Source organism: Odocoileus virginianus, chromosome 12 (assembly GCF_023699985.2).
Source record: "Odocoileus virginianus isolate 20LAN1187 ecotype Illinois chromosome 12, Ovbor_1.2, whole genome shotgun sequence".
Taxonomy (NCBI): Eukaryota; Metazoa; Chordata; class Mammalia; order Artiodactyla; family Cervidae; genus Odocoileus; species Odocoileus virginianus.
Genome location: NC_069685.1, coordinates 3772038 through 3797326, shown reverse-complemented (window position 1 = coordinate 3797326; position 25289 = coordinate 3772038). Strand labels below are relative to the sequence as shown.

The following is a 25289-nucleotide window of genomic DNA, read 5'->3' as shown; positions in this document are numbered from 1 at the left end:
ATTAAAATAAATCCAGAGAAAGCAGAAGGAAGGAAATAGTAATATAAGAACAGAAATTAATGAAGTAGAAAATCGAGGCTCTGTTGACTGAAAAGTTGGTTTTTTGAAAATGCTGGTAAAGGTGATAAACCTCTGGCAAGACAATCGAGAAAGAAAGCAGGCATGAATAACTCATCTAAGGAATAGAATAGAGGTCCTGTAGACATTAAAATAATAAGAGGATATAAGTAACTATGTCAGTAAGCTTGACAAATTAGGAGAAAATTTGATAAATTCCTTGAAAAGCATAACTGACAAAAGAATAAAAAGAAAATCTGTATCATTCTGTAACTGTTAAATTAATGTATTTAATGTATTCAACAACAAAAACCTTAGGAGATAGGAAATTTAAAGGGCAATTTTATTTCTGTTTCAGAAATTCTAAGCAAAATATTAGAAACAAAATCCAGCAATATGTAAAAAGGATAATACATCCAGGCAAATGTGGGTTTATTTTAAAAATGTGAGGTTGCTTTAACACTAAAGTTTATCCATGTAGTCACCAATATTTATTAACAAAGTAAAGAAGGAAATATCATCTCAATAGTTATAGGAAGGAAAAAAGAATTTGATAAAATTCAGCATTTACTAATAAAGAGAATAAAGTATAAGGATTGAAAAAAGAAATAAAATGATCATTGTACCTGGATGATATGATTGTGTATGTAGCAAATAAACAGGAATTTATAAACTGTGAAAATTGCTGAATTAGTTTTGCAAGGTTGCTCAATGCATGGTAAATATGTAAAATTTAATTGAATCTCTCTGTATCTATAGGTATATGCCACATATAAGTAACACTATTTTCAAAACTTCAAAAGTATCAAATGCCTAGGAATAAATATCACAAAAATATGCTCAAGACCTCTATATGGTATTATTGTGATAAAGAAGACCAAAATAAATAGAAATATATCATGCTCATGAATTGAGAGCTTCAATATTGTAATGATGTCAATAATTCCCAAATTATCTATAGATTCATGGCATTGCCAGTTAAAATCGATGGATTTTGTTTTTGAAACTGCTAAGCTAATTCTGTAGTTTATAAGAATATACAGAGGGCCAAGACTAACCAAGGCTCACTTCGAGAAGAACAAGGAGGAAGGCCTTGCTCTTCTGGATATGAAGATGTGTCACATATTTAGTGTTACCAGTACAAAGATAGATGAGTAGACATCAGATCCGAATAGAGAGCCCTGAGGAGGCACACTCACCCTTAGATGGATGTGTGAGTGTTGGCAAAGGTGGTATTGTTGTTTCCCCAAAATGATCTTTTGAAAAATGTACTGAGTCAAATAGCTTCCTCAGTGATTCATCAGGTAAGGAATCCTCCTGCAATGCAGGAGACATAGGAGACGTGGGTTTGATCCCTGGGTCAGAAAGATCCCCTGGAGGAGGAAATGGCAGCCCACTCCAGTGTTCTTGCCTGGAAAATTCGTGGACAGAGGAGCCTGGTGAACTACAGTCCATGGGCTTGCAAAGAGTCAGACATGACTGAGCAACTGAGTGTGCGCATGCGCGTGCACACACACGCACACACACGCGTGCGCACACACGTGCACACACACGTGCACACACGTGCACACGCATGCACACACATGTGCGTGTGCACACACACACACACACACACTGAGTCAAACACTGCTCCCTGCACTTAGTTTCTCGGGAAGAGAAAGTTCTGATGATCTGATTGTCCCTCAACCCAACAAACCCCCTTGCTCTGCCTGGGATTCTCAGCATCCCTCTTGTCTGCTAGTCATAAGTGCAAAACAGGTTGACAAGCATGGAACCTTTTTCTTTTGGTTAAAGAGCACACTCTTCCTGGAGCTGCTTCTAGTGAAAGGTGGTCAGAGAGAGCTGTGGTTTGGCTTTGTGAGCCCTCTAACACTTGGGGGCATCAGGTCAAACAAGAGGTGTGTTCTAGTGGAAGATCTGAAGGGTACAAATAGGAGGTTGTAAATCCACTTGGTTAAGCCTAGCCCTTTTCTTAAACTGCTTGCTTTTTCATCCTCTATCATTCATTTACTCATTTTCCAATCTGTGATTGGTCCTGCTCTATATTCCCAGGTGGTACTATGCTTTTTATGTCATTGTTCAGTGGCGGTCTTTCTGTGTTAGTGTTGCGGGAGGTGTTAGGGAATTCATTTTTTATCCTATTCATACATTCCATTTCCCTCTTGGTTATTTCTTCGTGTATATGTGTGTGTGTGTGTGAAGAATTGATGCTTTTGAACTGTGGTGTTGGAGAAGACTCTTGAGAGTTCCTTGGACAACAAGGAGATCCTGCTAGTCCATCCTAAAGGAAATCAGTCCTGAATATTCGTTGGAAGGCCTGATGCTGAAGCTGAAACTCCAATACTTTGGCCACCTCATGCGACGAGTTGACTCATTGGAAAAGACCCTGATGCTGGGAAAGATCGAGGGCAGGAGGAGAGGGGGACAACAGAGGATGAGATGGTTGGATGCCATCACCGAACTCAATGGACGTGGGTTTGAGTGAACTCCTGGAGTTGGTGATGGACAGGGAGGCCTGGCGAGCTGCGATTCATGGGGTCACAAAGAGTTCGACACGACTGAGCGACTGAACTGAACTGATATGTGTGTGCGAGTGTGTGTTATATCTTACTCACTTGTGGCTGGCTCGGCCTTTGTTGCTGCGTGTGGTGGCTTCTCTCGTTGTGGAGCGGGGGTCCTGGGGCATGGGCTTCAGTACTTGCAGCACATGGGCTCAGTAGCTGAGATGCAGGCGAGTCCCCTGCGTAGGCAGGTGGCTTCTTAACCACTGGACCCCGGGAAGTCTCATGTTTTATATCTTACAGAACATCTCTCAAGAACTGGAATTAAGCCATGATGTCAAACACAATCATTCATTTCAACCTCTTTTCTTTGTAGGTCAAATCATTGGACAATGCCACGTGCTTTATGGACAGCGTGGGTCTGGGCTGTCATCAGCCTGTCCACAGAAGGAGCCTCTGATAAGGCTTCTTCTCTGTCTTGTGACCCAGTTGGTGTCTGCGATGGCCATTCCAGATCTTTAAACTCCATCCCCTCTGGTCTCACGGCAGGTGTGAAAAGCCTTGACCTGTCCAACAATGAGATCACCTATGTCGGCAACAGAGACCTGCAGAGGTGTGTGAACCTGAAGACTCTGAGGCTGGGGGCCAATGAAATTCATACAGTGGAGGAAGATTCTTTTTTTCACCTGAGGAGTCTTGAATATTTGGACTTATCCTATAATCACTTATCTAACTTATCATCCTCCTGGTTCAGGTCCCTTTATGTCTTGAAATTCTTAAACTTACTGGGAAATTTATACAAAACACTTGGAGAAGCATCTCTTTTTTCTCATCTCCCAAATCTGCGGACCCTGAAAGTAGGAAATAGTAACAGCTTCACTGAGATTCATGAACAGGATTTCGCTGGACTGACTTTTCTTGAGGAGCTTGAGATCAATGCTCAAAATCTGCAGATGTATGCGCCAAAGAGTTTAAAGTCAATCCAGAACATTAGCCGTCTGATTCTTCATCTGAAGCAGCCTGTTTTACTCCTGGACATTCTTGTAGATATTGTAAGTTCCTTAGATTATTTAGAACTGAGCAATACTAATTTGCACACTTTCCATTTTTCAGAAGCATCCATCAGTCAAATGAATACATCAGTTAAAAAGCTTATATTTAGAAATGTGCAATTCACCGACGAAAGTTTTGTTGAAGTTGTCAAACTGTTTAACTATGTTTCTGGGATCTTAGAAGTAGAGTTTGATGACTGTACCCATGATGGAATTGGCGATTTTAGAACACTGGACAGAATTAGATACCTAGGGAACGTGGAAACGCTGACAATACGGAAGTTGCACATTCCACAGTTTTTCTTATTTTATGATCTGAGTAGCATATATTCACTCACAGGCAGAGTTAGAAGAGTCACGATAGAGAACAGCAAGGTGTTTCTGGTTCCCTGTTTACTTTCGCAACATTTAAAGTCATTAGAATATCTGGATCTCAGTGAAAACTTAATGTCTGAAGAAACCTTGAAAAACTCAGCCTGTGAGAATGCCTGGCCCTTCCTTCAAACCTTGGTTTTAAGGCAGAATCGTTTGAAATCACTAGAAAAAACTGGAGAACTTTTGCTTACTCTGAAAAATTTGACTAACCTTGATATCAGTAAGAATAATTTTCTTTCAATGCCTGAAACTTGTCAGTGGCCAGGAAGAATGAAACAGTTGAACTTATCCAGCACAAGGATACATAGTTTAACCCAGTGCCTTCCCCAGACCCTGGAAGTTTTAGATGTTAGCAATAACAATCTCGATTCATTTTCTTTGATTTTGCCGCAACTCAAAGAACTTTATATTTCCAGAAATAAGTTGAAGACTCTACCAGATGCCTCCTTCTTACCCGTGTTATCAATTATGAGAATTAGCAGAAATATAATAAATAGTTTCTCGAAGGAACAACTTGATTCTTTTCAACAACTGAAGACTTTGGAGGCCGGTGGCAACAGCTTCATTTGCTCCTGTGACTTCCTGGCCTTCACGCAGGGGCAGCAGGCACTGGCCCGCGTCCTGGCCGACTGGCCGGATGACTACCGCTGCGACTCTCCCTCCCACGTGCGGGGCCAGCGGGTGCAGGACGCCCGGCTCTCCCTTTCTGAGTGCCACAGGGCGGCCGTGGTGTCCGCCGTGTGCTGTGCCCTCTTCCTGTTGCTCCTGCTCACAGGGGTTCTGTGTCACCGTCTCCACGGACTGTGGTACATGAAGATGATGTGGGCCTGGCTGCAGGCCAAGAGGAAGCCCAGGAAGGCTCCCCGCAGGGACGTCTGCTACGACGCCTTTGTGTCCTACAGTGAGCGGGATTCCTACTGGGTGGAGAACCTCATGGTCCAGGAGCTGGAGCACTTCAACCCTCCCTTTAAGCTGTGTCTTCATAAGCGAGACTTCGTTCCTGGCAAGTGGATTATTGACAACATCATTGACTCCATCGAAAAGAGCCACAAAACCATCTTTGTGCTTTCGGAGAACTTTGTGAAGAGCGAGTGGTGCAAGTATGAGCTGGACTTCTCCCATTTCCGTCTCTTTGATGAGAACAATGATGCTGCCATTCTGATTCTGCTGGAGCCGATTGACAAGAAGGCCATCCCCCAGCGCTTCTGTAAGCTGCGGAAGATCATGAACACCAAGACCTACCTGGAGTGGCCCACGGATGAGACTCAGCAGGAAGGGTTTTGGTTAAATTTGAGAGCTGCAATAAGGTCCTAGGATCCTTCATTAAGCGTCAGTCTTGGTGTGGTGGTGGTCCTTCTATCACTAGTTATAACTGAGTCCATTCTGACTCAATTATATGTGAACCCTCCAATGAATATTCATTGGAAGAACTGATGCTGAAGCTGAAGCTCCAATACTTTGGTCACCTGATGTGAAGAGCTGACTCACTGGAAAAGACCCTGATGCTGGGAAATACTGAAGGCAGGAGGAGGAGGGGATGACAGGATGAGATGGTTGGATGGCATTACTGACTCAATGGACATGAATTTGAGCAATCTCCAGGAAATAGTGAAGGACAGGGAAGACTGGCATGCTACAGTCCATGAGGTTGCAAAGAGTCAGGCAGGATTTAGGGGCCGAACAACAACCATATATAAACTATATAAATGAGGACTTGCTTACTAAAATGACTAAAACTGTTCGAATTTTGTCTAGAGTGCTGTTTTATAAAAACTGCTACCAAATTGGAAAAACATGGTTCTAGGCTTTTATTTATCCTATGAGACAGTCATGATCTCAGTCCATGATTGATATGTGAATTACCTGTAGAAGTTGGCTTAGTTCATTAGGAAACAGCAGAAATGAATAGATTTTAAGTGACTTTCCATCCGCTTTCTGCCAGGGGCTCATCCACGTCTGAAGAGGGTGTTCTTCATCCCCGTTCTCCCTTCTGTGTGTGACTGCTCTCAGGAGCAACAAAACAAAATGTTAAAGTCCTTCAGCCAAATGTATTGCTCTCCTTAGAAAAAAAGTGCTGTTTTGTGTCCCCATAAGCTTTATAGGATACTGAAATACCTCGACAGTGTATTTTAAAATGAACTGTGCCTGTCTTTCTCAGTATTTGATAAGTTTCTCCAGCCATAGTTACTTGAGAGAGGGTATATAACCCAAGATGCAGTAAATTATGTATTTCTCTGGAAATGAAACTAATGAAATAAATACTCAGTTTTGAAGAATTTTAAAGAAGTCTCCTATATCTCTGATTCTGATCTTCAGCCTTTAGTGATGTGCGAAGTTCTCATTAGTGTCTGGTTACTCTGCTCTCAGCTCCCTGAATCATGTTGCTTTTTCCTTCTTTGAAAAAGTCTTGTTTCTAATTCTAAAAAGGGCTCTCTTTTTCTCTCTTTCTCAAATGTTATAGAAGTATGTGTGAGCTAAATAAATCTTTAAGCAAGTATCAACCTAGAAGTTCCTCACAGTGACTCAAAAATATTTGATACACAATGATTTAAAAGAAAGATACTACTTCCATATGTTAATTTTTAGAATCTAGATAATAAGGCATTAAATAAATGCATTAAATTTAAAAGTAAGGAGCGGCTTATGGATTTCGTGCAACTCGCTTGTTCAGCTGGGAACCATGTGTGAAGGAAGTGACCTTGCTTAATTTATAGCCAGAACTGGGTCTGTGTGGTTTACTGGGGTCTGAAGTCAGAAAGCCCTGGGTTAGGACAAGTGTATCTTTGAGTAACTCAGTCTGACCCCAGATATTTTCCTGTCACAAAGACAGGGGTAGCAATGAATCCATCAGAGGGGCCTATGTCGAGATCAATGTGCAGCGGAGTCAGTAAAGCCCTAGGCGTGTGGCCCTGGGTTTCTTTTCGGGCTGAGGAGGCAAGAGGACCATGCCATTCTCAGAGAATGGAAACCACGGGTGCTCACGCAGGCCGACAGGTGCCTGTGGTAGATGTTAGCCATTATTGTTTTCCAAGAAGTGAGTCATCGCCTTATATATTATGGTTTGTAAATGAACATTTTTGTGTTATAGGTACTAGCAGGGATCTCAGGTATATTTTCTGTTGTTTGCAGAAAGTTATACCAAAGAAATAAGTCCATTAAGTGCATAATAGGCTTTAGTCCTTGGGAAACCCGCAGGGTGGGTTCTTCTCTCTTATAAACTCCTGGGAGCATGCAATGGAGGAGACAGTAGCCAGCCTAATAAAAAACAGACAAGTTCAGGAAGAAAAAACTAGAGATTCCACAGAAACCAAATACAAAATGGGCTTTTTGCCTTACTTCTCTATTTCCTACATAAGTATAATGTTAATTGTCATGAGAACCAGACAAATTTAACATAGATGTGATCTGTAGATTTAATTTCAATAATTTAAACAGCAACAGAAACAGCTTCATAGTTAATTGACAGATCTAAAATAATGTTTTGAAAAGAATCTATTTTTCTCATTACAAATGTTAAACTGTAGATATTCTGGAAAAGAAACTATAGCATATAAAAGAAAGAGTCAGCTCTTATCCCTCCACCTTGAGCTAACCGCTGGTAACTGGATAGGTTACTGCTCTCCATAATTTTTTCAATGTGTATATTTTTTTCAATGTGTATATGAAGTTTTACTTCATAAAACAGATTAGATTTTACATGTTTAAACTGTATAAAGAAAATAGCATCTTTTTTTCCCTGATATTGTTTGGTAATTATCTAACACTTCTAAGCTCTGAAGTTCAGTCACAATTCCATGCAGACATCTATTGGTTTACTTGCTCAGAGTTCTAAAGGGTCATCATGTAGCTGTCCATAAAAAATAAGTGGCAAATACCCCAGGGGTTGATACATCAGAGGTCAAATACAACAGAGGTCATCAAGGACTCTTCTACAGAAGAAAAACTAAGTTTTAGTTGGTGTTTATCCAACTGCGAGGTGTTTTGTCAATACCTAGTTCAAGAATCTTGTTTTATCTCTTTTTTTCTTGTTTTATCTCTTTAACCTTGCATATGGCTGGTATGTAATATATATGGAGTTGTTGAAATGCCTGCTGAGTAGGGACATAGAGTTAAACCTTCTAATAATCTGGATGATGAGCCAGTTGTAATACTGAAGCATTGAGTAGTTTCAAGAAGGAAAATTACCAACAGGTAGAGATCTTAATGTGAGGGACTTCCTTGGTGTTCCTGTAGTTTAGAATCCACCTTCCAATGCAAGGGATGTAGGTTTGATTCCTGGTGGGGGGAATTAAGATCCCATATGCCTCGGAGCAACTAAGCTTCTGCCCTGGAACTAGAGAAAGCCTGTGCATTGCAATGAAGACCTGGCGCAGCCAAAAAAACATCTTAATGTGAGATCTCATCATTATAACTATGATGGAATTTTGTATAAAGCACATGGCCAAAATTTTTTTAAAATTTATTAAGTATAATTGATTTATAGTGTTAATTTCTGCTGCACGGCAAAGTGATTCAGTTATACATATATGTACATTCTTTTTCATATTCTTTTCCATAATGATTTATCACAGAATATTGAATATAGTTCCCCGTCCTATACAGTAGGACCTTGTTTATCCTTTCTATATATAATAGTCTGCATCTGCTAATCCCAAACTCCCAGTCCAACAGTTCCCTGGCCCCCATCCCCACTGGCAACTCCAGGTCTGTTCTCTGTGTCTCTGAGTCTGTTTCTGTTTCATAGTCTGTTCATTTGTGTCATATTTTAGATTCCACAGATAAGTGATATCATAGGACATTTGTCTTTCTGATTTACTTCACTCAGGATAATCTAGGTCACCTATATTGTTGCAATGCATTGCCAGTGTTTGGCAATAAATGTGTTTCCTTTTTACTTCATTCAAGTGTAATATCTTCAAGTGTTGCAGATGTCTGGTGTGATGTATATTGGTGACTATTTAGTAAATGACCAGTAATTTAAAATGAATTAATTTGAGGGAGTTCAACATGGTAATACCATTCTTAGGTTAATTTGTTCTGACTTGTCTTCTCAGTTCTGTTAATTTTTTCTTTCTTGTTGGATTGGTTCATTTGTTCAGCAGATACTTATTGGTGCCTCTTATGTGTCAGGTGCTGCCCAACTGCTGCAAAGATAGTAGGGAACAAAACATAAAATCCTCTGTCTTCATGGAGAGGAAGACAGACAGTAGACAAATGAGTCTGTGATGTGATTTCAGGTGTTGGAAAGGGCTGGGATGGAAACAAAAACAGTACGGCCATGGAAAGTGTGTGTGTGTGTGTGTGTGTGTGTGTGTGTGTGTGAGTGTGAACAGAGTGGCCCAGGAGAAGAGAAGGAGGCGCTCCCTCAGTCACCCGTGGGTGGGCTGAGCGAGCAGCAGCCCCAGGGCACCCGCGCGGCTCTGGCCCATTGTGTGGACGGCAGCACCCGGTGCTAGAGGTTTTGAGAGCGATCTCTAATGAAGGGCTCTGTGGTACCAAAGCTGCCACGGGGTAACAAGAACAGAGAACAGAAAAGACCGTGTCCTTAAACCATAGATTTAATGACTCTACTTCTTTGAAGATGTTGAACTGATAAGAGGGCATTTGTTGTAACTCAGTAAAATTGTATGTGAGAAGTACTTTGCAAACCTCTGAAACACATCCCAGGTGAGATCACTGTAAGCCAAACTCGAGATGGGATGTCCACGGTGAAAGTGAAGTAAAGTCGCTCAGTCGTGTCTGACTCTTTGCGACCCCATGGACTGTAGCCTACCAGGCTTCTCCATCCATGGGATTCTCTAGGCAAGAATACTGGAGTGGGTTGCCATTTCCGTGGGTGGTACCATATGCGTCACAAACGAGAATTAGAAAATGGTCGTAATCAGAAAGATGCAAGGCCTCTGTGTTTATTCCATTGCTCAGCTTCTGTTTAAATTCTTTCCACACACAGTGTCAGTTTTTATTCAGTTCTCTAAGTTCTTGGGATCTCTAAAAATTAAAAGAGTATTGGAAAATATTTCAACATGCAGTACATTGCTTCTGGGGTAAGTGTGCCATGCTATTCCAGCCCTAGTGAATAGTTAATGCCTTGAACGATTCCTATTACCACGGGTTGCCAGGCCACCAGATAACGAAGCCAGTCCAGGATCTGTCCATATAAAAAGTGTGTGCGTTCCCAGCTGAATCTCAATTAAGGAGGTTACTCTACATCTAGCCATGTAGCAGAAATAGTCATTGTTATTTATACTACATCTAATTTCTAAAAGTAAAACAGCGTACAATAAACTCCCCAAATATAATCCCAAAGAAGAATAAAAGGTGAGCGTCACATCCTAAAAGAAATAGGAAGTGGGGAATGATGAATGTGGAAAACCAAGGATAATGAAAACTACCGTTAAGTGAGCAAAAACAGCTCTGGGCTATTCTGCCATCAGTTCATCAGCGGGAAGACATTAGTTCACTGATAATACATATCCTATGCTGGTCCCTTGGCTGGACTGTACTGAGGGAACTTCATACATAGTATCTCTATTAGCCATGTCATACATGGAAAGGCAGACTTTTCATACATATCATTTATGTTACACGGAATCTCAATAAGGAGTGCATGTGTTTCTGTAGCTGCCTTAGAGGAATGATGCTTGTTGTTAGGATGTGCCATTCAGAAACACAGTTCTGTATTTCACAGGAAAAAAATTACATGTAATATTCAAAAGTACATGTAATATTCAATATTCAATGGTCTTATTCTCTCAAGACCATTTCATTCTGTCAAAGAAACCAATTGTCTTTTATTATTTAGATGATCGTCAAGGTGACACTTATGATCATGTTATCACCCATTTTATAACAAAGACCTATATACTGAGGTTTCAGAAGTGAGTTATTAACCAAAAGCTGTTCTGGCCTCAGCCTGGTGAGGACAGAAGGTGCACGGCAGCCTTCGGCCGTGGCTGTTCTTGGCCGGGTTCTGAGAGACAAGGCAGCTGGAAGGGGAGCTGGCGGCCGGGAGCAGGCTCTCTGTTGAGACCCAGGGCCCGACTACGCTGCCGCCCCTGCTGTTCTACTGGCAAGTCTTTCCTTGACTTGCAGTTCTCAGCCACGGGGGCGTTTCTGCAGACAGCCATTGGTAAAACGGCACAATTAGGGCTGGTGAAGAGCCAGGGGGGCAGGGATGGGGTATCTGCTTTAGCACTGTGAAACTCAGGTGACTGGAACTCAGAGGAATATGGTAAGTCCCCTGCATATGAGTGAGCTCCGTTCAGAGAGTGCTTTCAGAGTCCAACAAAGTTATCAACTAACATCATCGTCTATATACTGTACTTTTCACACCAATAACACATAAAAATCAAGCAAACAAAAAAATTTTAAATCTTCCAGTACAGTACCATGAAAAGTACAGTAGTACAATACAATAGCTGAACAGACACATGAACTAACTTACATGACTGAACCTGCAAATGCCCGTTCCCATCTCTGAAAGTTCACGACTTGGAGGTCCACACGTAGGGGACGGACTGCAGGGAGGCTGCTACTGAGGAGCTAAGAGGGAGTACTTGGCAGGCTGTGGCCATCCCCTCAGGGCTCTTCTGCTTAAGGGGATGCGTTTTAGTTCTGTTTACTCCCCTGGAGGAGACACCGTGTTCTTGGGCTGGTGGGGTGGAGGGCCAAGGCTTTGCAGTCAGCTCTGAGGGGGGCACTCTCTTCCTGCGACCTAAATGAGAGTGAGTGTATTTGGTCGGGGGTCCCTGCTGTCTATAAACGTCCTGTTGTTGCCATTCACTGACCAAATCTGTAGTAGATGTTCACTCCTTTCAACATTATTATTACTTAGGTTAGCCTAAGAAAAGATGAGATACAGCAAGGAATTAAAGAAGCTAAAGTTCAGGGGGAAAACTCTACTCTTTTCTGGAAATAATACAATTTGGTACACCTTAAAAATACTTTTCTATATTCTAGCTCACAGTTTGGACTTTTAAATTTCTATTCTATTTTTCTCCCCATCCACTCATCTTATCCACCCGTTATTTGTCATCTGTCTGCCTATCTATCATCTATCTATCTGCCTACCTACTTATCCTTCCATATATTCATATTATCCATATTTGCAATGTCCCATCACATTTTCACTAGAGCCCTTATAGTGGAATAAGTGGAATACAAAGAGTAGACTGTATCTTTTTTGGCATTTAACCTCTTAACTAGAATAGTAACGCAGATATGGGTGAGAAAAGGGACAAGTCACTTTGAAATAGGTAGTTAGGGAAAACAGTGTTTTCTGTTGTACCTGTAGTGATGATAAAGAAAGTTTAGATTAAAGAATGTATCACCAGAAAATAATATTTCATAACTTCATAAAAAGGATACGGGTTATTGATCATCCTCTTCAAATCGACCTTCTCTTTGCAGTAAGGGCACGTCTGCTTTTTACCAACAATACACCAACCTCGGATGCAGAATTCATGAAAGCTTAGGGATCTTGTTACGGAAGCTTCTGGACACTGAAGGGCAAGTCTACTTCATGATGATGTGATGGAAGTGACCCCACCTGTTGGGTGGAGTGGTGGAGGCAGGAATGGCTCTCAGTCCTGACTTGGTTGTGTCCATTGCTTTCCTAGAGACTCTGCAGGACCATGCAGCCACCACGGACAGAGAGCTTGAAGTCAAAGCTTATGACCCTGAGGAGTTTACTGATCGTCTTAGCCTTACAGGTTCTGACCTCAGATTCTGTGATTAAATTAGACAAAGAATGTGGATGTGCTTTTTTACAGGATGTCTTATGTAAACATATCCTAACTTTTTGTGCATTTCTCTGCGTTTATTATAGCATCTCCCCATTTGGCTTTTTGGGCACCCACCCGTTACAATCTATGTAATGAGATTAGACAAGGTCAAATTATTTGTGATCAAATATTTGTACAAATATTTCTATTAGCTTCATAAGTTTTTTCTCAAGTTTTTATTCCTGATAAGAAGCCAGGTATTTTGAAACAGAATATATAGAATCTAGGCATTTACAGATTCATTTGTATACAATCCCTTGTCCAGAAAGATCGATGCTTTGTCCCCAGAGTTGACAATGGACCACGCGTTTTCCCTCAGCACCAGGGACTGAGCCCTACAGAGCCCGGGCGACTGTCATGACTTTTTGTGTATTTACCTGTCTCTCCTGGGCAATGTGCTCCCTGTGGGACAGTGCCTCATTCAGCCCTGTGCTCAGCACCTTAGGCGGTGCCTCAGTGCCTATCTGGGGGCTTCCCAGCCGGCGCTATGGCAAAGAATCCGCCTGCCAATGCAGGAGATGCAAGAGACTCAAGTTGGACTCCTGGGACAGGAGGATCCCCTGGAGGAGGAAATGGCAGTCCACTCCAGTATTCTTGCCTGGAGAACTCCATGGACAGAGGAGCCTGGTGGGCTACAGTCCATGGGGCCTCAGACAGTTGGACATGACTAAGCGAGTAAGCGCACGTGTGCACACACACACACACACACGTGCCTATTTATTGAACAAATATTTGAATGAATCATTCAAAACCAATTACTACTGCAAACTTACTTTCCTCAGGTTCCACAGCTTATAGATTTGAGTAAGATCATTAACTGCGGCTTCCCAGGTGGCTCTGTGGTGAAGAACCCCCCTGCCAACGCAGGAGATGCAGGTTCAATCCCTGGGTGGGGGAAGATCCCCTGGAGAAGGAAATGGCAATCCACTCCAGTATTCAGCCTGGGAAATCCCATGGACGGAGGAGCCTGGTGGGCTACAGTCCATGGGGTCACAGAAAGAGTCGCCTATGACTTAGCGACTAAACAACAAACACAATGATTAACTATGGGATTCATCGTGTTGATTGACTTCTATAGTCATTGATCCCAGCGTGGCTTTCCCTGATCTGCTAAGCACCCATGTAGAAGTTCCCTCACTAACGGAGGGCATGGAGGTGGAGCCAATCAAGGCCACTAGATGATTCCTCCGTGTTACCTGTGTGTGCAACCAAGAGTTCCCATTCTTTTATGTTCTTGGAACTGGGGTCATTTTTGCATGTTTGGGTTAACATAAAGTGTATTATAACAAAGATACTGAGTCAAAACCTGCACAGTTCTTCATTCAAAAGAGCTGGAGTGTAGCCCATACCCTCCAGATAGGTATGGATGGAGTTCAGGGGTCACTGAGCAACCATTGAGATGTTCATCTCCTCTTTAATATCCCCTTTTATCTTCAACATCTCATCTGAAAAGCCTTTACCCCAGCAGAATTTCTGCAGAGCAAGACTCAGATTCCCACCCCTTGTTAATATGATTCACGTTTGCCCACTCCTTGCTAATATGACTCATGCTAAAATGGGCCATTAATAATGCTCCCTGCAAAGCAAATTTAAAGGTGCCTACATTTTCGATTACATATGCACACATGTAGAACAGCTCCTAAGGGCTTTTAAAGGTGGAGAGAGAAAATATTTCCACTTGCAAATGGCAGAAGGGGCTCTGTTCCAACATTTGAAAACTAAATCATATTTAAAACTAGGACCAGACTTGGAAAATTTCTACTAAGAATGATAGGTTTTTGGGAAATGTATCACACTGAAAAACCACATAGAATCCCACATGGGATATCTTTGTGTTTCTTACCTTAAAATGTAAAGACTTAAATGTTGGAGTAAAGGCTCCTATTACATGTCAGATGCATTTGGTCCAGTTTTTTACTCTCAGGATTGAATAAATGGCATCTGTCCAGATTAAATAGAATCAAATCATGAGTGCTGCACGTCTATGGTATTACTGACTGAGTTCGGTGGGCTTCAGAGGCAAGAGGCAGATGGTTTGATCAGCTTATAATGCCAGAGCTTTGGACTGACTGAGTGCACAGCAGTATTATAAAATTGATATTGTACTATAAAATAAAGATAAATGATGCCTTCTTTTCCCTGTATTAAGAGAAGAATTAAAATACTGATTGTTGGTCAATGCAAAGACAACTGTGGTATCCAGAGTTACGTGCCAGGCAGTGCAGCCTGCTTGGCCCAGGGCTCTTGATGCCAGCATCTTTCAGCACATGGAGCCCTTTCTCACCAGCCAATAAGGATGCTGGTTTCCAGGGCCAGGCTGGGCTGGTCCCTAAAGATCCCTCTGCTGGTGGATAGTGATTTGGGGCACAAGCCATGGGCCAGGGCATCAAACAGTCCAGAACCATGTACTCCTGTTTTGGTCCCTTCCTGTGTAATTTAAGGTGTCCTCTTTTCAAGACCAAAGCTGATACTTGGCTTTCCCCATCACCACTGTTGACACAAGCAGGTTCCTGAAAATTATTTTCAGGCAAAACACACCACCATTAATACGGTAGATGTGCAGCACTCATGATTTGATTCTGTTTAATCTGGACAGATTCCATTTATTCAGTCCTGAGAGTAAAAAACTGGGCACTGTCGTTCTTGTTCTTGTGAGATTCAGACACGGGCTCCGCCAGGCAAGTCCCGAGTCCTGCCCTGCAGCTGAAACTGCACTCTGTTCTTCGCTCCCCACCCTGTCTCCCCTGGTCCTCACTGGCTACCTGTGTGCTTAAGGCTTCACCAGCTCTTCCAGCCAGCCTCTGCTCAGATGCTGCAGCTCTCCTGTCTGTGCGGCCTGAAGACTCGTTTTAAACAAGAAATTACTGGGGGAGGAGGAGGAAAAGAGGTTTACCGCCTGATAACTAAGAGCAGTTCATTATTCATCAGGGATTCGGAGAAAGTCTCAATAAGAAAATGGACAGGAGCATAAAGGCTTGGGGTTTGGGGAAGGGAACCGAGCAAGGCAGAAGGAAGTAGGGAGAAGGAGGAGACAGAGGAGGAGGGAGGTGATGGGACAGTCTTCCCTGATTTTCTGTCTCCCAGCACTGGCTTGAGGAGGGCCAAATGGCCTCCCATGAAAAGGATACACATGCTTGCATGAAAGCTGGTAGGTGTTTTCAATGAGCCCTTCTTCATCGAGTTCCACAATGATCTTCTGCCCACACACAGCGCAGATGTCGTCCGACAGACTCCTGGTGGGCATCCCGCTGACGCTGTAGAACTATGGGGGACAGGCAGAGAGCACACGTCATTCTCCGAACACAGGGAAGCCACTGCCAGCTTGAAGACATGGAGGCTTTACTGTTTTTCTGCTGGTTTTTCCCATAGGAACAATGCTACTGCGGGGTAAAGGTTTCCCAGGCAAACCCCACTGGGCCCCAAAGCACATTGCTAATTACAACCATCTAACTTCTCCACTGAGGAATCCTTTAGGAGGAACAATTTCATCGAGGGCTGTCGTTCAGAATGACATGGGAAGCTTTTTAAATTCACCCAGAACCTGGCCCTTCCCCTTATTCTCCTGAGACTCTGATTCCTGGATCTCAGGTAATCCCAGACATCTATGTATCTTTTAATTAACTTTAATATAGTTAATATTTTAATCAATTTTAATAAAATCCCATCTGACTATAGGGAGTACAAAGACTAATCCCATTAGAAAGCAGTGCATTTAGAATTCTAACTTGGGACATTGCATCTCCCCAGGGGTGTGGATGAGGAGCGATTCTCAACATTCGCAGCACATTAGAATGTCTAAGAAGCTTTTTTAAAAATAAAATATTTATTTTATAATTGTTTTAGATGTAAAAGATACAAAGATAGAATAGAGTTCCCATACCAAGTTTCCCCAGTGATTAACATTTTACATTTAGGGTGGTACATTTGTTACAATTAATGAACCAACACTGATGTGTTATTATGAAATAAAGTCTATATTTTGTTCAGATTGCTTGGTTTTTCTCAAATGTCCTTATTTTGTTCTAGAATCCCATCCAGGATACCATTAACTGTCTTATCTCTTTAGGCTTCTCTCTTTTTTTATTTTTTAGGCTTCTCTTGGCTTTGGCAGTCTCTCAGACTTTGTTTTTTTCCTTATGATTGACAGTTTGGGGGTGGGGGTGGTGTTTGTAGAATGTCCTTCACTTGGATTTTAGCTAATATTTTTTTCTCTTGATTATGCTGGGCTTATGAGTTTTAGGGAAGAAGAGAACAGAGGTGAAATGCCATTCTTACCACGTCGTGGCAAGGCTACGTGCTGTCAACATGATCCATCATTGCTGATGCTGACCTTGATCACCGAGCTTGAGGTAGTGTTTGTCAACTTTCTCCACTCTAAAACTACCTCTTACTTCTGTCTACACTGTACTCTTTGGAAGGAAGTCGCCATCACCACCAGCAGTTCACACTGAGGGAGTGGGGGGTTAGGAGCTACGGTCCACATCTGTATCGGTCAGGGTTCTCCAGGGAAGTGGAACAGAGGATACACCTGTGTGTGGTCGGGGGAGAGTGGGTAGAGGAGAGGGAGAAAGGGGAAGGGAGAGAGACTCTTAAAGACCTGAGGCTGGCAAGTCTGGGACCTGGAGGGCAGGCTAGCAGGCTGCTCTCTGGAAAGAGTTTTCAGACTTGAGGCAGAACCCCATCTTCTCTGAAAAACTTCAGTTTTTGCCCTTAACATCTTTGACTGATTAGCTAAGATCTATCTATGTTTTCAAGGGTATTTGCTTTCCCTTAAAGTTAATTATAGCTACAAAATACATTCAAAGCAACATGTAGACACATGTTTGGTCAAACAACTGGATACCAGAGCCTAATCAAGTTGACACATAAAAGTTAACCATGCAACCTTCTTAAAGGTGGAATATCTCCATAAATTATGTGGAATTTGTCTGAATAGGAGACGTGTCTATTCTCATTTATTTATATATCTATCTATTCAATCATTCATTTATTTCACTGTGGACTCATGGATATTTACTCTACACTTCAGGTTACGACCCAAAGCTGTTCACCATTAATACTACTGCTACTATTGTGTTACTCAGCCTTGTGTTTCAGCCTTGGCTTCTGCGTCTCTTTGACATACCCTCATCATTGTGGGTTTTTTCTTGTGTAGGGCTTTTTTTTTTTGAGAACTTCCTTACTTTCTGGCACTACAAAATACTCTAGGTTCATATTGTATGTTCCCTAACAAGACCCAGAATCAGCCGTTTTCCCAAGGAACAGTTTCCTTTTATTATAGACTGGTATTAGAAAACAAGATCAAAGTACTTCGTGTGCTCACGGCTACTAAGCTGCCATTGCTTCTAGGGCTTCTTAGTTGACAAAGCAAGGAAATAAATCTGTATATCCTAACCCATGTGTATACACATATCTATAAAATAGTTCTATATGCATCATCTACCTTAAGATACATATAATCTATGTTAAGCTAAACACGAGTTCAGACTGATGTCTTTGACTCTGATCTGTTACTACACAGATCATTCTGGCCTTCCCTCCTTGCTCGCACGCAGCCTCCTGAGAGTAAGAAGCATAGCTTCCATGACCAGCCTTCCATTCACTTGGAGTCCAGTTCCACATACGTGCAGAGAGGTGTCAGGGTGTACCCACAGCCCTGAGGGAAACTTACTTAGTGGAGTGCAGTGCTTGCATATAGTTTCTTTTGCTTTTAATCTCAGATCTCCACTCATTTCAAAGAGACTTAGGTCAGCACTTTTCCCCCCACCCACTTCAGAGAGGTTATTTCACACATTTGTAATACAGCTGAATTCCCTTGTCACAGTCCACATTCTATCCTGGCATTCCCTGACATCCTATATGCCTTGCTTTAGATTTGCACATGTTAAGGTCTAACCTTTCTGCTAAAAAGTACTGCTGATTTTGACAAATGCATAGTGTCATGCATTCACCATTAGAGTATCATAGAGAATAATTTCACCACTCTAACAAATTCCCTGTGCCTCACACACTCAACCCTGCTCCCTCCGTAACCCTCTTGGCAACCACTGGTCTCTTTAGCATCTCCATAGTTGTACATTTTCCAAGTTGTCATATAAGTGGAATCATATAGTACAGACTGGCTTCTTTCACTTAGCACTATATATTTACGATTCATCCAGGTTTTGCATGGCGTAATAGCTTATTCCTTTTCCTAGGGAGCTTTTAAAACAAAGCAGATGCATTGGCTCCACTCCCAGAGTCTGACTTAATTAGTGTGGGGCTGAGGCACTGGTGTGAGAATGGAGATTGTGTCTCCTTTGCTCTCTCTTTACCTCTGTCACAAGCACATGAACAAGTGCACACACACACATATACACACACACACCATCAGCTGAAGTCACTGGTGGCTGTGCTAATGGCTTGAGACAGTACTTGGTGGTTGGAATGAGGATGACAGGAGATGACAAGATGTCATAGACTGGTGGGATGGAATCAGGTGAGGAATCTCTATAAAGCTGGGGCTTAAAGACTTGGTTGTTTTGCCAGGTTTTTTTCTTTTTTTCCTGGTCCACTGGAGGACAGGACATTCAACTCTTCCTCTCCTGTCCATAAGCAGGCACAAGAGGCTTTGCGAATTTTTAAAAGGGGGATGGCTCTGGTTTCTGTTGGAGGAACTGGGAGTGAAAATGCTCCCTTCTGTGCTCACCTTAAACCTTACTAGAAAGGCAGCTGTCTTAGAGATGACACGTGGCTGCCCATCCCAGCATTCCACCACAGAAGTTAGACTCCAGGCTCTAGAGAAACAGTGAGATGGAGTCTACGGAGATGGGGAAGGGAGGCGAGGGGATGAAATCAAGGCCTTGTCTACTCAGTCCTGGCCCATAAGTGGAGAGAGAGAACAGCAGTCCAGAAGTCCAGTCTTCCCTTGCTATTCACAACGGTTTTTCCATTTCATATCTGGCTGTGTGCCAAGACACTGGTAGAGGACAGAGATGTGGAATTTCTGAAACCACTGGGTCCCACCCAGAACCTTTGGTACATAAGTTTTTAAGAGATGCGTGTGTGTTAGACACAGATGGTTACTCCTAATATCTGAATCTGGAATCCATCTAACCAGAAAGTGTGTCCATTCTGAGTTTTAATTTTAAGAGCATTAAAAAAACTATTAGGGATTTTTTTAATTCCAGGGAATAATATACAGTCAGAATACATTTAGTACACTTTTTATCTCTTCTATTTCTTCAAATGCTGTATAATGATAACTGATCTTTATGATGATTATTACCCTGAGGTATTGATTGATTCTAAAGTGCTTTATCAGATAAAGGGTTTTTGTTATTGTTGAATTTTTACTAATCCTTTATTTTTATTTTTTAGATTAATTTTTACTAAACCTTTAAATGTTGGCGATTGGAGTATACTAGATATGGTTACTTCCAGATAATTTGATGCCTGGAGAACCCAGGGAGCAGTTGGGCTGACAGAACCAAAAAACACCTATTTCTGAAAATGGGCACAAATGTGTAAGATGAAAGCATTTTTCTATATACCAAAAATGATTTCAAAGAATGAAAGTAACGCTTACCCCTAGAGTAGAAGCCATGTAGTCCGAACAAATCTCTGCGAAGTCTCTCCCCATTACTCCATAGTATAGGCCATAGAACAAGGACACGATGCCAAAATCCATGGAATCTCTAGCTTTGATTCTATTGAGAACAACAGCCAAGGGAAGTAAGAGTGGGCATCTTGGGGGGCTGGGGGCGGGTCTCAGGAAGGACTGCAGCTTGGAAAGTATTTCTTGCCATGGCATCTAACAGAACTTTGAGTGTATTTCCCCCCATTTGTTTGTTTAATGTTTCTTCTTTTTTTAAATGAATTTAAAATTCTCTTCATTCCTTTAAATTTTACCACTCAGGGCTAAGTGGACGAAATAATTCTTGAAAGAGTGTTTAACGTCTTCTTTGGACTGCAGTGCTGAAACAGGCCAACTCTAACCAGAGGTTCTCAAGCTTGGCTGTAGGTGGGAAAACCTGGGCAGCTTGTAAAGAACCTCCATCTGCAGGCTGTACCCTGGGCCAATTACATCAGCTCTCTAGAGGTGGGGCCCATACGACAATATTTTTGGAGGCTCTCCAGACAACGATGATTGCAGTGGGCAGCTAACATTATTAGGAACCTCTTTAATAGTGCAATGGTTCTCAGCCCTAACTGTATGTTAGGATTACGTGGGAGAGATTTAAAATATATACTAATACATGAGCCTATCTTCCAGGGCTCTAATTTAAGTGGCTTGGGGTGGGGTCTGGACAGTAGCTCAGGCTAAGAAGTTTGATCCCTGTGATCAAACTTAGATTTTATAGAATGCTTTCAAATACTTAATCTTACCTAAAAATATTGGAGATAGATATCATTAGCCCTACTTTGGTTTGAAAAATGGAGACTTAGGAAAAATGATTGCTTAACCTGGCAATTGGTACTAGGAATCAAGCTCACATTTTGAGGTCATTTGTTACTATGCCATAGTTGCCATGTGTTAATAAAAAATTTTTTTCTTTGCAAGTTGGATATTTCAAATACACTAGGATTCTCTACAACCCCTATTTCTTTTTTTATTTTTAAATTTATTTTTAATTGGAGGATAATTGCTTTACAATGTTGTGTTGGTTTCTGCCATATAACAAAGATGAATCAGCCCCTTCCCCCATACCCCACCTTCTTTTTTTAAAGGTAAAGTTTTCTTTAAAAAGTGAATGGTTAGCTCCTGATGTAATATCTGAATCTTAATGATCATACTTTCTATTTGCTCCCTCTGTAAAAGAGTCTCTAATACTAGCAATGGAAGTAGGTGGATCTGACTGAGTCAGGAAGGAAGTGGAGAGAGGAGAGGAGTTGGTAGTCTCTCTCTCTCTGAAAAGTTCTACTGGTTGTTTTTTTACTCTGTTAATTTGAGGAGGAAATGGTAAAAGCTGTGTAGACCTGGAGGGCAGAGATCTTTTGGTGTTGTGAACTGGGAATTCCAGCACAGTGGGTAGCTTCATCCGTCCAAGATCTGAACATTGGGGCAGTGATGAAGAATGAAGATGACCTTCCCTCCATGCCCAGGGGAGCATGGATTTATAATCTAAGTGATAAAAAGTGGAGCAACAAAGTTGTAGTTCCACAGAAAAGAATCTCAATACAATTGTGCTCAATGACAATTAGTGGTGAAAAAAATAGTTCCTTCCCACCGGAGGGCTTCCCTGGTAGCTCAGCTGGTAAAGAATGCGCCCGCAATGTGGGAGACCTGGGCCCTGCGTTGGGAAGGTCCCCTGGAGAAGGGAAAGGCTACAAACTCCAGTATTCTGGCCTGGAGAATTCCATGGATAGAGGAGCCTGGCAGGCTACATACAGTCCATGGGTTCGCAAAGTCGGACACGACTGATGATTCTCACTTCATTTCCCATCTGAAGGGTTATGTTCTTTATACACCTCATTATAGGAGAATTCCTGGATAAGAATCTTAAAATCATACAGATAATAATTTGGGGGTAACTACAGTCCCAAGTGACTTCATAAAAGTACAAAAATATTTTACATACATTAAAGTAATATAGACAATATGCTGAAAGAATAATTCAGTGTCTTTCTATAGCTTAAACAAATAATAATAGATCTTTTCAGTTATATTCTATCCCCTTCCTCCTAGGGAATGGCAGGAGCTCCCTCTCTGAAAATTGCATGAGATATCTATGAAATCAGATTGCTGTGTTACCACAGTAAGAGCCCTCCCCCCGGGGCTGGGTCTGCATCCAGTTTTCTTCCTTATTTTATGACTTATGGGCAGCTAACTTCTGCCTTTCAAATTTCTAAGGTTCAGAGATTTAGAGTAATTTTTTTTTTGTCATGTGGCTTGTGGGATCTTAGTTCACTGACCAGAGATTGAATTTGCATCCCCAGCTTGGAGTTCCAACCACAGGGTCCCCAAGGAGGTCCCAGAGTTAGAGGAATTTTGACGTGAGAGATATTCCAGGGATCTTCCTTTGAGCTGCTTTCCACGGCTGGTATGTCCACCATCCATGAGAGATATTCCAGGGATCTTCCTTTGAGCTGCTTTCCACGGCTGGTATGTCCACCGTCCACGGGGGTGTGTCTCGCGCTCCCCCTCCAACACACGGGCCTAGGACACGGCCTCCGCTCTGCCTGAGTGCCTCGCTCACGGCACATCTCAGTGGCCAGCTTCCCAGTGGGAACATGATTCTGAGTCACGGATATTATTATCCCAGTTTCCTTCGCTTCTCCCTAGACTTTCTTGCTCTGTTACTGCTTCACTTCTCTCTCAATGTCTAAGCGCTCAGTTTCCTCTTTTACTAAATGCCTCCAGCAGAAGAGATTTAGAGCAGAAACAAAATTCTAGAGCAGTGCTGTCCAATGGAAATACAGATTGGACATAATTAAAAATTTTCTTGTAGCCACAAATAAAAGGTAAAAAGAAACAGAAAAAATAATTTCACTAAAACATCCAGAGTACTGTCATCTCATGTAATCATAAAATTATTTTCTTATACTGTCTTTGAAACTCAATGTGTATTTTAGACTTACAGCACCTCTTATTTCATATTTTAAGTTACATGGGTTGGCAGCTACTGTATTGGATAGCATAGTTCTAGGGGTTTTAAAGAAGAAAGATATATAGAAGGATATGACACTTAAGAATTTTGTAGAAGGGAACTTTTTAGTTCAATAAGAATTGCTCTAACAAATATAAGCCAACTTTTAATGGTGTTCTTCTCTTTAAAGCTTATAATTTTTTAAAAACTTTTAAGTCTGAGTGTCCTCTTCCGTTTGCTAGTCTCCTGCAGTGGCATCTGATACCAGTGATAGTACTATGAACAATGTGTCCCTGGAAAACTGCAGGGCCAAATGTGGCTTCCAGACACTGAGAACTTGACTGGGTTAATGCTACAAGTAAGTGCTCAGAGATACCAATATCTTAACTGGAGATACTTACCTGAAAAATAAATTGAATCCACACATTGTAAATATGATAGCCAAATAACCCACAACACCAAATGCATAGCTGAGCTTGTAGATTAGAAGAAACCATTTGTAAACCAATCTGTGGAGTGAAAAATGGGGAGAAGCACCAAACATGATATGTTAGAAAATATTCTCTTTTTCAAATGTTGTTATAAGTCAGTCTTTAGTTTCTAAAATGCTATTCATTTTGCAATACACAGAACATGAATATATCATATCAGCTAAACTCCACGTAATCTAGAGTTTTAATACACAATCAACAAGCAATGTATAGACAGTGCTATCATGCACGTGTGTTTCTATGCATATATGCACATATAAATTCGTTGTGACTTACGTCCTCATGTAAAGGTGACCTTCAGGACTGGTTATTCTACAGGGAGCCCTGTCTACCTTCCTCTCTTCCTTTTCTCATTTGGCCCCAGATTGGCTTACAGTGGTTTTGGCAGGGGTCCCTTGGAGGCAAGCCAGAGATGGGAGATGTCCTCCCCGAGTCTCCCGTCCCGCTCCTGCTGCCCCGGCGCTCGGACGGCCTCTCACTGCCGCAGCCCCTGCCGCAGGCCTGGAGCGGAGCCTGGCAGACTTGCCTCCTGTGCTACGTGGACGGGCCCTGTGTGTGTCCCACGCTCCCCACGATGGCTTCAGGGCCTTTCCCTCGGCCCACATGGAGAAGTGAGCGGGTGGGGATGCAGGCGAGGATGGAGCTGATCTGGAAGGAACCGTGGGCTCTGTCTGCTTCCCTCACTCCAGGCAGTAAAAGCGCTTACCGCCGAAAGGCTGCCTCCTGCCTGGGAGAGCCTGGGCCGGGGACGGGGCGCGGCTCCACCCCTGGTTCGGGGCAAGGGCCCCTTGGAAGACAGAGGGGTGGGAGGAGGGGGCCTGCGGGCCAGCCTTGGTGCCGAGGAGCAGAGGGGGCCGCCCGTTTGCCCTCAGCCCTTTCCCGCCTCCTTCTCTGGATCCCCTCTCCTGCACATCACCCCAAACTCATTCAGAATTTCCCTCTGGAGACAGGGCCCCACGCTTCGCCTCTGACCCCTGGAGTCCTGTCCCCAAACCTCACCTTCCAGGGATTCCTCCCTGTTGGAGCCGTTGCACCAAATGCTTATGTTCTATATTATTACTGAGGCAATGTTTCAGCGTTATTTTATTTACTCATGAAAATTTTTATTGAAGTATAGTTGACTTATGATATTTTATTTCTTTCAGGTGTACAACATAGTGATTTGATATTTCTATGTGTTAGGAAATCACCACCACTGTGAATCTAGTTACCATCTATTACCATACAGTTATTATGATTTTATCAACCATACAGGCAGACCTATAGCTTTATCACACTTTGCAAACACTGCATTATTATTATTAAACGGAAGGTTTGTGTTAACCCTTTGTGGAGCAAGTCTGTAGGCACCACTTTTTCCAGCAGCATTTGCTCACTTGTGTCTCTGTGTCCCATTTTGGTAATTCTTAGAAGATTTCAGACTTTGGCGTTGTGATCATATTTGTTGTGGTGACCTGTGATC

At 42.3% G+C, this 25289-nt stretch overlaps 2 protein-coding genes across 13 annotated transcripts in view; one reads left to right on the top strand and one right to left on the bottom strand.

The window, feature by feature from the left end:
- The window catches only part of TLR2 (toll like receptor 2), a 64321-nt gene that overhangs the window by 29427 nt on the left and 9605 nt on the right, over window positions 1-25289 (top strand). For 4 of the 5 annotated variants that reach the window (XM_070474725.1, XM_070474723.1, XM_070474724.1 and 1 more), the window contains exon 2: window positions 2935-6271. The exons of the other annotated variant lie outside the window; for it this stretch is intronic. In XM_070474725.1, coding sequence (XP_070330826.1) covers window positions 2951-5299 — 2349 coding nt within the window. In that variant the 5' untranslated portion in view covers window positions 2935-2950 and the 3' untranslated portion in view covers window positions 5300-6271. Of the gene's footprint in view, window positions 1-2934; window positions 6272-25289 lie in introns of those variants that run through there. 5 annotated transcript variants of the gene reach the window in all.
- RNF175 (ring finger protein 175) overlaps window positions 3679-25289 on the bottom strand; it is a 65918-nt gene continuing 44307 nt past the window's right edge. For 3 of the 8 annotated variants that reach the window (XM_070474729.1, XM_070474726.1, XM_070474734.1), the window contains 5 exons: window positions 23738-23845; window positions 20336-20456; window positions 15897-16030; window positions 12353-12454; window positions 9864-10164 (listed from right to left, as the gene is read on the bottom strand). In XM_070474729.1, the coding sequence (XP_070330830.1) occupies window positions 10044-10164; window positions 12353-12454; window positions 15897-16030; window positions 20336-20456; window positions 23738-23845 (586 nt within the window). In that variant the 3' untranslated portion in view covers window positions 9864-10043. The other 5 variants (XM_070474727.1, XM_070474730.1, XM_070474731.1 and 2 more) reach the window with 5 other exon arrangements.